At 36.4% G+C, this 14,189-nt stretch overlaps 1 protein-coding gene across 1 annotated transcript in view; it reads right to left on the bottom strand.

The window, feature by feature from the left end:
- The window catches only part of LOC123668348 (disco-interacting protein 2), an 86,812-nt gene that overhangs the window by 529 nt on the left and 72,094 nt on the right, over positions 1-14,189 (bottom strand). Inside the window, exons 9-17 of the mRNA XM_045602088.1 lie at positions 12,341-12,533; positions 9,178-9,390; positions 8,177-8,346; positions 6,295-6,498; positions 3,231-3,452; positions 2,695-2,903; positions 2,084-2,315; positions 1,902-2,011; positions 213-1,822 (exon numbers count right to left, since the gene is read on the bottom strand). Of these exons, the coding sequence (XP_045458044.1) occupies positions 213-1,822; positions 1,902-2,011; positions 2,084-2,315; positions 2,695-2,903; positions 3,231-3,452; positions 6,295-6,498; positions 8,177-8,346; positions 9,178-9,390; positions 12,341-12,533 (3,163 nt within the window). The remainder of the gene's footprint in view (positions 1-212; positions 1,823-1,901; positions 2,012-2,083; positions 2,316-2,694; positions 2,904-3,230; positions 3,453-6,294; positions 6,499-8,176; positions 8,347-9,177; positions 9,391-12,340; positions 12,534-14,189) is intronic.

A 14,189-nucleotide genomic window follows, 5' to 3' on the forward strand; every position in this document is an offset into this window, starting at 1 on the left:
TCCCTACTAATATTGTGAATGTAAGTTTGTTTGTTACGCTTTCACGCGAAAACTACTCAACCGAGCATCATGAAACTTTGTACACATATTCTTGGAGGTATTAGAAGTAACATGAAATACTTTTTATAAAAAAAATTCAATGCCAGCTGAGTCGCGGGTAAAAGCTAGTGATAAATATTAAAAAATAATGCAAAAATAAAAATTTAACGAACCATTCAGCAATCTTCTTATGGCACCTCATAACAGAGTTCTCGATATCGATAGGATGGTATCGCATTCCGCGGAGCATAATTGTTTCATCGAGGGCGCCAACGACGAAAACTGCATCGTGAGTATCATGGGAATCGGTCGTGAGACCGGACATGCTTCCACAGGCGGAGGCCAGTGATTCCGTGTCACTGTCACGGGCCATTAACGAAGTGTCGTCTCCTCCGGTACTCGTTGTACTGATCTCTGTTCTTCTCAAGAATCCTAAGTACCCTGTTCTTGCATAAACTTCTCCTGTGTTCCCAGTGACTAACTGAGCACTAAAATGGTCTGCATAATCGCTTTCGTCCCCGTAAATCGTGAAGTAACCGCTAGCGTTGTGAGGTGATTGCACCCATATTTCACCTAAATGAGAGTCACCACATTGTCCTTTAGTTTCTGGATTCGCGGTTATCACTTTCACCCCCGGTAGTAATTTGCCAGACTCCATCAAGCAGAGCGAGTGAGGACTACCGCGTTCCACTAACGATACGCGATCATTTCTCAAAGCTCTTAGGTCTACGTATACGGTAGAGGGCTCTGGACTTGATGCGCCTTGTAAACAAATGGCTATGTTGACGCGACAACCGAACGACGTGGATACTGCTCTGGGACTAAGACCGAGGGCGGAGAAAAGTTTAGAAAAGGAATTGGTCAAATTAATCCTTGGTCGTTCTTCAGCGACAACGACGCATGTTCTGACACATGCCAAATTAATTCCCTTACTTTTGAGTTGGTTAACTGAGCTACCCAAGCCTTTGGTGCATAATTCCATTACACCGTAAGAACAGAAAGTGTCGCGGACTTTATACTGAGAGACTGCACTTAACCAAAGCGCTGGGTTAATTTCGACTTCGGAAGGTGGGATAAGAATAGAATGGTGTCCAGAATATATACTACTGAGGCACCAGAGAGCGAATCCAAGACCGCAATATGGGTCTAAGCATAAAGCTATGTGTCTTGATGGGTACAGTTCGCAGGCGATCTTCATAGAACGGCATAGGGAAGTGACTGCCGCATGTGAAAGCTTAATACCGGCTAACATGCCTGTGGTTGATACGCTAAAATCTAAATATGCGAGCATCTCAGCAGTGGGTGCTCTATACAATATGGGTAATTTTTTCTTAGGCATATCGTCCGTATCGAGAGTGATAGGCCAAGCTTTGCTATCGAGAACGTTACTAGCTTCTTTAGATCTGAGCAGTTTTATCACAGATTGGTTTGACAGGACTAGAGTCGCTTTGCTCACGTCGACGATCATACGAACCGTTGGAAGAGTCGTGTGTAGATTTTGAGGATGTGGTGGTCTAATCGTTACCGGTACTGCGCCAACGTATAAACAACCATAGAATGCACAAATGAGATCTAATCCCGGAGGAAATATCAAAGCTACGTGGTCCCCTGTATTAACACGTCCTTTTTCAAGCAACAGATTGCCGATTCTTTCCGCTTTCTTATGTAATTCGGCGCAGGTAAGTACTTTGGATACAGCACCTTTTGAATTGAGCAATGTAAATATCACATGATCTGATGTACTCTGAGCTCGCCATCTCAAGATTTGTGATATAAATTGGTACTGTAAAAGATCAAGCCATTTAAAACACCCGTGTGATAAAATTAAAAACAAAATACTTTAAAAAGAAGAATCATTTTACCTTTCGCGCCGCATCAGAATCGTCTGTATATCCCATATCACGACCTTGAGCCGATGCTAGGCGATTTCCTTGAACCAGATTGCCAACTATAACCGAAGCTGGACCGACATCTGCAGAAAAATTACACTTAAGCAAATTTTTTTTTATCTTCGAATCTCAAAAATAATGTTAAGATTACATACCTGAGTGTATTTCCCTCGGTTTGGGTAAGTTTGTAACACAAGTGTGAGGACACATCAGTACATTAGCGGGATGCAAAGTACCTTCGAGGAATCGCCGTTTACATTCGCTGAGATGGATGCCTCCAAGTGGTGTTTTAGGGAGATAGTTCGGTTGTACCAGTGCCAAACAATATATACCAACTTGGTGAATAGAATCAACCGCTTGCAACACACGAGACATCCATTGGAACGACTGTAATTAAACCTTTCTTATAATTATCCATTTTCGAAATTTCTAGGTAAATAAAAATTTATAGCGGATATGAACTGTGAAACACCGCGTCCTTATTTCAATTGTCTTGTCATTGTATTTATTTGCACACATATTTATAACGTGTTTAATAACTTTCTAATATAATCTTGCATAAAATTTTGAAATCAAACCCAAAATGAGACGTTAATATCATTAGACTAGACGCGTTTAATTTTATGGTTACTACTCCGTTCCTGTAAGATTGTGATGTTATGTTGACTTTCAAACAAGAAAAGAATTCAATAGGATAAAGATCCTGAGATCGACTCGTACAAAAAACTCTATCTTTTGCTTTAAGACCAAAGATATATAACAGTACCTCTTCCTCCCCACAGTCCGGCCGCTGCTCAGCCACGATACAAATTCTCTCGTCTCTCAAGACCCGTACAGAAAACACGGCTATGCGTCCTCTGTATATGAACTTCATGGGCTCAACTGCTAACACGGTCGCTATGATATCGTCCATGTTGTGCTTCCTGCCAGTTACAGTCATCAATCCGTCCCGAGAACCGCACACGAATACCAAACCTGTCGTATAAGCATTTTTTTACTTCTATTTAAGATTAAATTACAGTGAAAATGCAATTATATAGGTGAATTAAATATATTGTATTTGAGTAAGGTTTACATTACCTTTATATTATGGAATTTTATTTATTGCTTCTTATAAAGGTTTAATCAAAATTAAATTAATACATAAACATAACTTATACCATACAAGGACCCAAGTAATACGTTAAAATAGTATATTTTAAATTTATTTTAAGAATAGGCTGTTCGGAATCGGTGATATATTATACAATTCTAAATACCTTAGTGACAAGTACTTAATACATTATTAGTTTTGTTATTTACCTCCTGGTCCTAGGAACCCTAAGAGCCCGCTTCGAACATAGTGTTCCTCGCCAATGGGTTCACCATCAGCGTCTAAAGGCTGTACTCTGAAGACCGTGTTGGTGAGCCCGGGCAAGCCCCAGTAGCCGGACCCCGTCGCTCCAGAGAGCACGCATATCTCGCCCACTTCGTCCGTCTTGCAGAGATACGCTGGACCTTCCATCTTCACTACCACTATCACACCTGGTGCAAAATATACGAGTTACACGTGTGTAACACATGGTTGGGGGTGGTGCATACAGCTCATGAACATAATATATCTGGCGTGACAAAGAAGTAGACATAATTGATGGATTTGACAATTTATAATAGAAAAAACAGGTTAGTAAGAGAATGGTAACAGGTTGGTAATTGAAAAACAGGTTGGTAAAAGAATGATAACAGGTTGGTAAAAGTAAAGTGGTCGTTCAGTCAATATTCATTAGAAATAAAATGATCTAGTAAAACAAAACTTAAATCGTCTTGGAATATTATACATGCCAAAACTGGAAGAGTTAAAGAACGTAATTGTGTCAGTGAACTGATCACTGACAATCACTCTATTGAAGTGGTTAATCTATATACTAATAACTAAGGCGCTTATATCATTGCTTGAAGTCACTGAATCGTTACTTAAACAAATGTAAATGCATGCGAAGGTTATTTTATGTTCAGGCCCAGATTATGAATTTATGTTTATGTTTTTAGATTATGATTATGATATTTAGAAATTAAGAACACCACTTAACGAATATATTTAATAAATATTATGAGTGGTAAGTTTCCTGATCTTATGAAGCATAGTAAAGTTATAGCTGTAGTAAAAGTTATGCTCGGTCAGCTTTCTGGTAACACTAGAGGACGCTCAACAACTGATGACGGTGTAGAGCTTTTTACTTCGATACTCAAAGCGTGGGAAGAGTCATTAATATTTAAATTACGCAGACCAGAAACAAACTATGACGATGTAAACAATGCTATTTCTGAAGAGGTGTCAGATGTGCTGGCATGGTGTACTGGTTTAGCGTGAATAAATTACTTCACAATAGTTAAAAAAGTCTACCGAGACACTAGGATTTAGTGTTAATATTGTGACTAAGTTAAGATTGCTAGATAACACTAGGTGCATTACCTAAATTTATAATGTACCTAATTTAATTATGTTTTTAATTTACTGATTGTTATTTTTGCTACATTAACGTTCTTTTATTTTGTTGAGTTATTTTTTTTAATGTAATTGTTTTTTTTTTTTTTTACTTTCTTCGTTAAGTGTGTGTAATCACCATAGGGCAAAATAAATATTTTCATTTTATTTCATTTTACATTTTATATGATCACAATTTTAGCTTAAAGAAACACTATTTTAGTTTTTCATTGAAGAGATTTTGTGCACAATACAAGTATATTTTACGTAGTTTAAATGAAGGCAACATAATATAATGTAAGCGGTTTATTTTTCTATCGTTTTAGGGCATTATATCTACTTCATACGTAGTGTGAATGAAGACAATATAATGTCAGCGTTTGTTTTTTTTTCAAGTGTAGTTACAGGCAATATATTTATTACCTACATTGAGGATGATGGATTGCCGCACACAATACACAGCGTTAGCCACAATACAAACAAAGACCGCTTGATATATATTTTACATCGCATTTTCGGTTTAACTGCACGTTTTTGATTTAAGGAAAAAAAAAGTAAGGAGAGGATGTTACCCCACTTTGGTGATATGTGGTAAGATTTTAGACTACTTTTAGATTAATCTAATTTTTTTTTTTGGAAAATTAAGCATCGTGATACTATTTTCTAGATTACATCAAGTTGCAGGGTGTTTGTTGGTTGTTTTTTTTGTCTTTTGTTTTTATAAGACGCGCGTTCGACGAGAAATACATACACGTGATATCTCACGGCCCCTCTCCTTAAGTTTCTCCCCCTTCCTCCTCCTCCATTAGTGGAGAACCTTAGCAGTACTACAGTCTACACAGTCGTCCAACGAAGCCGTCTAGACAGGGCAATCGTGTGGGATGTGGAAAGGTCGGACGCAGTTAGGCGAGCCTGAGCGACATACACCGCTGTCACCCGAATTAGTAGTACGGCCCTTTGGAAAAAATCTCATAAAAACTCATTAAACATGGACGAATGCAGACCAAATTCCACCGAGGTATGAGTTCTATGAGAATTTGGTCTAGATTTGTCCATGTTTAATGAGATTTTATGAGATTTTCTTCAATTTCTTCACACGAATTTTAAAGTTGACGTGTATCAAGAAAAGAAGAAAGAAAGGTTGCAGACAAAGGGTGCAAAGCATTTTGTAATATTTTTATTCACGTTAACAAAATAACTGTCATAAAAGACAAACATTGAAATATCTCAAAAAATATTAGACAGAACTATAACTACTATTTTATATATTTTGTGTTTGTTAGGGCGGAATTTTTAATCTTTAATAATTAAGTTCAATGTCAGAAATTTCAAATCCAGCAAATCTAGAAACTGAAAATATATGTATTGAAATTTATTTTATTATTATCATTTCAGCCTATCACAGTCCACTGCCGGACACATAGGCCTCCACAAGTTCACGCCAAAAATGGCGTGTGTTTGCTCATAGTCACCACGCTGGGCAGGCGGGTTGTTGACCGCAGGGCTGGCTTTGTCGCACCGAAGACGCTGCTGCCCGTCTTCGTTCTGTGTATTTCAAAGCCGCAATTGGATGGTTATCCCGCCATCGGTCGGCTTTGTAAGTTCCAAGGTGGAAGTGGAATTGTGTTATCCCTTAGTCACCTCTTACGACACCCACAGGAAGAGAGGGGGTGGCTATATTCTTCAATGCCGTGCCGCTTAATGCAGCAGTGGACTGTGATAGGCTGAAGTGATGATGATGATAACACACCACCACCTCTCTTCCCGTGGATGTCGTAAGAGGCGACTAAGGGAATGTTATTTATTATTCACTTATTACATTATATCATAAAATATATTGTAAAACGTGCCGGCTTGTCGTCAAACATCAAAGACGTTGGACCAGTGTATGGCAATACTCACACGATGGCATCACTTGGCCGCAGTCCTGCAGTGTGAGCGAGGTGAGCGAGTTCTCGGCGTCGACGCGCACGACGCCGTACGAGAGGCCCGACATGGAGAGCACGCCGCGGCCCGCCGACGAGCCGCCGCGCCCCGCGCGCCGCACGCACACCGTCAGCGACTCGCTGCTGCACGCGCACGGGCATATCGCGTCGCCGCGGACACCTGCCACGTACACATAACGCTTCAGCCTGTTATATCCCACTGCTGGGCATAAGCCCATTTCCCCATGTAGGAGGAGGATCAGAGCCTAATTCACCACGCTGCTCCAATGCGGATTGACGGATATATTCCCTGCTATTAGTAATGATCGCTATCAGGTGTACATAATAACATCCGGAACCGACAGCTTAACGTGCTCTCCTAGGCAGGGTTGGGAGACCCACAAGGACTAATGACCAGACCGGAAATAAATCTTAATATATATAAATCTCGTGTCACAATGTTTGTCCTCAATGGACTCCTAAACCACTTAACCGATTATAATAAAATTCGCACACCATGTGCAGTTCGATCCAACTTAAAAGATAGGCTATATTTTATTTTGATATATTATGTTATTATTATATTTCAGGAAAAAATAAGGTGATACGAAGTTCGCCAGGTCAGCTAGTATTTGTATAAACACAAATATTCACTCCGAGCGGGAATCGAACCGGCGACCGTCGGTGTTTAGGCACCGTCGACACGGCACACGCACCATAACGCCAGAGCGGTCGTATGGTATGAAAAGTAAACCTTACACATACAAAACCTAAATTTACTCTATTAAAATAGCCTTTTTTTAACCGATTACAAAACAGGAGGGGGATCTGAAATCAACTGTTTTTCATGTGTGTCACCTACTAACATACTGGGCGGACAGATTTCGATGATTCTCTAGCTTGTCATGTGATCCCATTTAAATTAAAGATCTGACGATACTTTTTGACTTATCTCTAATAATGCCTATAATTACTTAAATACAGACAAATATATTTAAATACTGTCTACTAACGTACGCTATATTTCGTTACAACGGTACAATTTAAGACTAAAAGAAGCAGAAACTCGCTGAGGTTAACAAAAGTCCTAAGGTACACTATAACAGCCTGTCCTAAGTTCTTAAAACAGCGCAAGGGTAAATCCTTCACCGTATGAATAAATGAAACTTGCAGAGAATCACCGGTTAATTGCGGAGAAGACTGAAAACATGCTCTACGCAGGCATACGCCCCAGCAGCGGGTAGACAACGATCAAAGGCTAACGAAGACGACGAAGTAACAATATTATTAGTATATAAACAAGGCTCACTTATATCTGATCACTAGATGTCCACTGACTTCTAGGATTGGAGATCTATGCAAGTGGCTATGTGCAACAAAAAAAAAATCGTGTTTAATTTTAAATAACTACACAGTAAATTACAAGCAATTACTTATACGCTATTTTGTAATGTATGTAGTTATCTACAGGATCGATACAGAGATACGTATATGAAATATATTCGTTACAAACCAATCCAGTAGTTAAATATAGTAAATGTTACTCAAAAAGCTAAAATATTGGGAACATCATCTGCTAAATATTGGAACTAAAAATTCCAATGATCATTTTAAATCATCATTAATAACAAAACGAAAAATTATACGAAAGAAAAACTTATATAATTTACAAAGTTAAAAACCAATCTTTTGGCAAACTCGGTAACTAAACCAGTTTTTAATTTAATTTTTATGGTCAACTTGCTCATTTTTACATCAAAATTTAATTTTCTAAGCCCTACTACGTTACAAAATATTTTTGGTACCAAATACTGATTCGTATCGATATCGTAATACCTAGAAAATATTGACGTACGAACCTTTACTCTGGAATACGGAGAGGAATTGATCGCATGACGATAAAGACCAGGGATTCGCTCCATCCGCCACAAGCAGCATCCTTAGCGAACTGAGCGAGATCTCTTTGTGGTCTCGCGTCGCCAGCAGGCCCCAGTGAAGGTCACGTGACTTGACGATGGCCACCGAAGCCCTACGATGCGACACATGTCTTTAATTCATGACTACGTTCAAGTGAATCACTAATAAATATTCGTCATACTGTTATTACGAGCACACGAGTCATCCATTATCATTTCTTTTCTTGTGAATTTATTTCAAAACAAGTTGAACACAAATCAATCATCAATACATATAATAAAAAATGTAACGGGTCACTGTCTGTACCTTTAAAGATATATGTGAAAAAATATTATTGGGACCTTTATCAACGCAAATAGCACCCAAAACAATGATTGACATCCTGTGCTGGCAGCATTTGTAAAGGTTTGGACTGAAAAGCAGCTATAAGCTGAGTCTACGACCTTTTCACTTGCATTTTTTCTAAAATCTCTGTAAATTAGACTTTGAGAAATCTTTCGTTTTTTTTTTTAATGCTTGGTGAATAAACGTTTTTATTATTATTATTACTTTTCGAGTTATATCTAATGCGTACTTACTTGACTATTTTTCGTCGACATATGTTGTATTGTAACCTCATAACTGTTCACTGGGTATACCGACTTCGATAATTCTTGTTTTAATCATAATCTAGTTGCTTGTCCTGTAGTCCCATTTAAATTTATTCGAGATCTGATGATTACTTTTTGAGTAATCTTTGTTAACGCGTATTTACTTGACTATTTTTTCATCTACCTATTTTATTGTGTTTGTAAATACAGCAAATACAATTAATTATACTCCTATTAGGAATTATTTCATACTAAGTTCTGTTTACAAGTCGAGCGGAATAAGTTTTGTTGGCTAAGTTATTTTTAGCCTTACCGCAACATTATAAAAGCTTAATGATTAAATAACCACAAACCTGTACTTTGTGATCATATGCATCCACGAGGCCGGGCTGACTTTCATCAGAGCATACGGGATGAATATCACGTGCATTCCGTTGAGGACGCTTGCGAGGACCGCGTGCCATAGTCCTGTCTCCCGTTTGAAATCTAACACGCAGACCATGTGCTCCCCCTCAGTGTAGTTGCAAGCTACCGAAAGCATCCTACAGTGCGCTAACATTGACGCCCTGAAATTGAGCAAAGATTCATTAATTACCTACTAGCTGACCGGACTGACGTTTTTCTGTCTTGGGGACTAGACGAAGAACTAGAAGAACTAGAACTTGAACAGAAGTTATCCAAATTTTATAATTTTCGTAAGAACCTTCTAAAAATATTACAAAACATGGTCGAAAAAAAACTAGTCGAATTGGTCAAGCCATTGTCGACTTCGCCCAATAGTTTTTTTTTTTTATACTCAAAAATATACATCCACGGGCTCAAAATGCCCATGCCTTTTGTTAAACATGCATTATAATTATATTAATACCACATTCGATTTATCCTAAAAACTATAGATCGACAGTCCTGTGACTGCCTAGTAAAACTAGAACGTGGTTCGACGGTGACTTGCCCAATAGTTAGCCATTCAACATACTGGACACGTTTAGTATTTGAACTCTTGTAACTAAAGGTAGGACGAGTGTCTCGTGTTGTATTAGAAGTTCTTATATTAAATTTCCTCATAACCAGTTTAATCATAATAATTTTAATAAGTTTTCGATATACTTTAAAGCTTACGACATTCTTGGAATAGACGTTTGATAGTGTTTTCCATAAAGCGCCATCTACTCTTGAAAGCAAAACTCAATAAATGATTTGATTGAGACTACAGTGTGCCTCAATTTGGTTTCCTATTTTCCGCTAGATGTTGAAATGCTGTTACAAACCAATTCATTTATAGACATCCGCCAGATGGCAACTGAATAGAATAAAAAACATTGTGAGCTTTAGATAGCAGGCTAGATCAAATGCGTCCAAGTCCAATAAAATTTACTTTATACTGAATACATATTATAATAATTTTTACATTAATTTTTGGAACTGAAATGAAATGATACGGTAGTAAGACAGATAATTGCACCAAAGAGTGCTCTCTAGACCTTTTGATAACCAAAATTCCTAGTTGGTACGAAAAATGTATGCCAGAAAAATAAATTTTAAAACGTTTCCATACATATATAACGTTTGCGCACGAAAAGAAACATACTGAGCGCATGAAAGTACAAATAAATGTATCCTATAAGATAAATATTTTTCGCATATCGGTAATCGGTGATAATTGAATTATTTTAGTAACTACGTCTGTGAAATATCAGGACTCATGCCAGTAACCTTGCAGTGGCTGTTGCTTGCTGTTCAAACCAAAACCGTGTTAGTATACTAAAAATGTTTGCTCTTTATTTGGGTCACACCGCTAATTTTACTTTATACTAGTTCGAAGCATACGCGGTCTTCTTAGCGACGAAATATTCTTGGTAAAAATGTATGATTAGTGTTGTCTATTTCAGTAAGATTATTTTGTTTCTCTTTTTATTTGATTTTATTTGAATGTACTGTAAAATTGAATATTTATAAAATAGGGAGAAAATAACGTGACTTTCGTCATACTTCCAGATAAAAATAATAATTTAAAGACACAACTCAAGGACACCTAATATCTCCATGACTTATAGCTAAATACGAAATATTTCATACTGTCCATGCAGTACAATGACATTTACCCTGGTCAGCCTATAGGTATTATGCTGAGCGGTAATCCAATAAGTTAACTGTCTGGAAAGTTCCTTTGTAAAAACCATTGAGGACTTAGAACAAATAGGTGACACGTGAACTATGAACCTTTTAAAATTAAAGTCGTAAATAACTTATAATGGTTATAAAATACAGACACGGTCGTCTATTAAAGTCGGCAGTTTGATGCCTATGTTTTTAGGTAACAACCGGCTGGTACACAATTTTTTTTTCAGAATAAATGTACAAGTAACAAATAATTTTGTACATACATATATATTACACTCAGACTAGATGTGGGTATCGAACCAAAAATCCCTGGAATAGAAAGCGAAAGAGTCACTGCTATCTGTTCCAAAGGCCTAGGGAAAACTTGACTCATATTTATCAAGACATGCGAGATCATTGTAGAATAAAATTTTTAATAGTACCATAATATAGCTAGCATAATATAGCTGACATGCACTAATGTCTACTAAATTGGTACAACTATAAACGAAGTTGTAATTGTAGCTTTAATTATGATAAATTTCTCATCATCACATAGCAAAAACTTTCAATAACCTGCTACATGTTTACAAACAATTTCGATACTTCATCGCTGTTATAAAAGATCTCAAGTAATTTCATACCGGTGCACTGTAAACAACTAATAAACTATTTTCAGTTTCAGTTCATCGTTTCAAACGTTATACTCTAGGCGATCGAAATTTTGCTAGACGTTTCGATGGATTAATCAAAGGCATTTTTACCATTCTCTTTTAATCTTGTGCAGATGTAACAAACATTTTTATTCAAACGTTTTTACAATACATCTATACTAATATTATAAAGACGTAAAGTTTCTAACTTTGTTTGATTGTAGGGGGCAATCTCCGCAAATACTGATACGATCACAAAAATTCTTTCAATAATAAAAAACTACACAATTCAGGAGTGACATAGGCTATATTTTATTGTGATTGAACAAAAAAATTCAGTGAATATATAAAATTCTTGTGTCACAATGTTAGTTAACATACTCCTCCGAAACGGCTGGACTGATTTTTATGAAATTTTGTGTGCATATCGGGTAGGTCTAAGTATCTGCCAACATTTTTTTCATACAGCTAAGTAATGGGGGGTATCAAGGGGGGTTAATAATATATATGACAAAACAAAGTTTGCGGGGTCAGCTAGTTCGTCATATAGGTGTTCGAATTATTGGAAAGTTTAAAACACAATTTTTGATGTTGATTACAATTTTTGGCCTACTTAAAATATGCGTTTATAAAACGAAAAAAAAAAAAATAATAATAATGAAGAAATTATTGATTGCTTTCATTTGCATGTTAGTTTCTGTGTGACCAATAAAACGGCTTTTTAATCATTTTTTAATCTGAATATGGTTAAATTACAGCCTACCTTGTAACAATAACGCCCATAGCGGATCCATCAGCTGCAGACGTGTGTTCGATATGGGCCGGGCTATCTTCAGCTGGGCGCGGGGGAGGGATCCAGTCTCGAGGCGGTCTAGGAAGTTTTTCAGTGGACACCCATTGAAGAGAAGGCCACCCTCGGAATGATACCACATCTCCTGACGACGTTTTTGGAAGACCTATATGAGAAAAAAACATTTAAGCCGGTTCCGATATTTAAATACGATTCATATACAAAACGAATTATTTTATAACTATAGTACCCAGGCTTCAGCCATTTCGCGGTTTTGGTTTAATCTTATACATTCTTCAAACAGTTTCATATTTTACAATTAAGATTTAGCAAGCTTTGATTTGTTTTTAAGCTTTCGTAGTAAAAAACGTTAATTCACGTGGACATTCTAATATTAGTGTACAATAGGAATAAAATTTACTTATTCTGAATAATAAACTATATGTCTTTCTTAAAACGGGTAAAATCGAAGCATATTATCCTGTTTTGTTACTAAAATAACTTACGTTTATAAATTAAAAAATGTTACGCTCTGCACGTAGGTATGCGTTTCATTCGTTTTGAGCCCGCCGTACTTACAGCCTTGAAATCAAATTAACACTCATCCTTTGTAAGCGACAAGCTAAAAGGGCGGACAGGGAAATGGACGTATGTAGTGCCAACATCGCGTTATAGGTAATCCGATCGCAGATAAACCAATAAAGGTGTAGGAAGGTGTGAATATCGGGCTTGGCACGAGTCGTTGTGCTAACATTTCTAGTGAAACAGAAACGATAGCATTATCTACTCGCTTGGAAGTAGCGAGTTTATTTATTTGTATTATGAATGCTGTTTTCCTTATTCGGCTTTACTAAATAGTAAATAAATATTTAACGCTTTTCTTTGCATTCGTTTTCATAATATTCTATTTATTTATCTATTTATACGCTTGTTTTAATATGAAAGACTTCGAAAAACAATATACTTTTCTAATGGGGTACTTTCGGTTGTGAAAAATAAATTATAAAATTTGATAAAAATTAAAATTTATGTAAAAATAGATTTAAATATTCTGATTTGGAATCATAATAGCACATTATTGTTATATTGTATTGAAATTAACAGTCGTATATTTTAATCTGTATATCACGTGACCTAAAACACGACCCGCCATTGTATGACGTCATACGGGCTATAACAAAAACAAAGTTCTGTCAGAGCTGTAAAAAGCTATCTATCAACTTTAAGGAGTAATACTTGTGCTCTTTCGTTAGTGCATTTCATTTGTACCTATTTATTTATTAAAATGAAAAAAGGTTTTGTAAAAGCAGATAGTACGAATCTGCCAAAAATTTATTTAATGATAGTTGCAGTTTTTTGACCCAGACTTCTGTTCTGCCGAATTTTGAAATGTTAAAACATCTTTGTAAGTATTACTTGTTATATTATACTGTTTTTTTTTTTTTTTTTAAATGTAGGTATACCTGATTTGAAAAATAATGTTAGAAAGTGTTAGGTTATGTTTTATTCCTTATGTTACTGCCAAATTAAGACTTAATAGTTTTTTTTTAATGCTAGTATTTGTACAGCTAGACACTACACACCAACGATAGCTATTGTAATTCATTATTTTACACAAAAACACCAAATATTTGTAGCTGTTAACGTTTAAAGACAAAGATTATATGTATAAGGTATTGAACTTTTGACGTATTGAACGAGTTCGGTCTAACATACGTCATACACGACTTTTGTTTTTAAGCATATTACGTCACCAAAATCGCTGATAGCGTTTTCGCGGAAATAAAAAAGGTTTAAAATGTAATTTTATTTAATGGCATGA

Source organism: Melitaea cinxia, chromosome Z, assembly GCF_905220565.1.
Source record: "Melitaea cinxia chromosome Z, ilMelCinx1.1, whole genome shotgun sequence".
NCBI classification, from domain to species: domain Eukaryota; kingdom Metazoa; phylum Arthropoda; class Insecta; order Lepidoptera; family Nymphalidae; genus Melitaea; species Melitaea cinxia.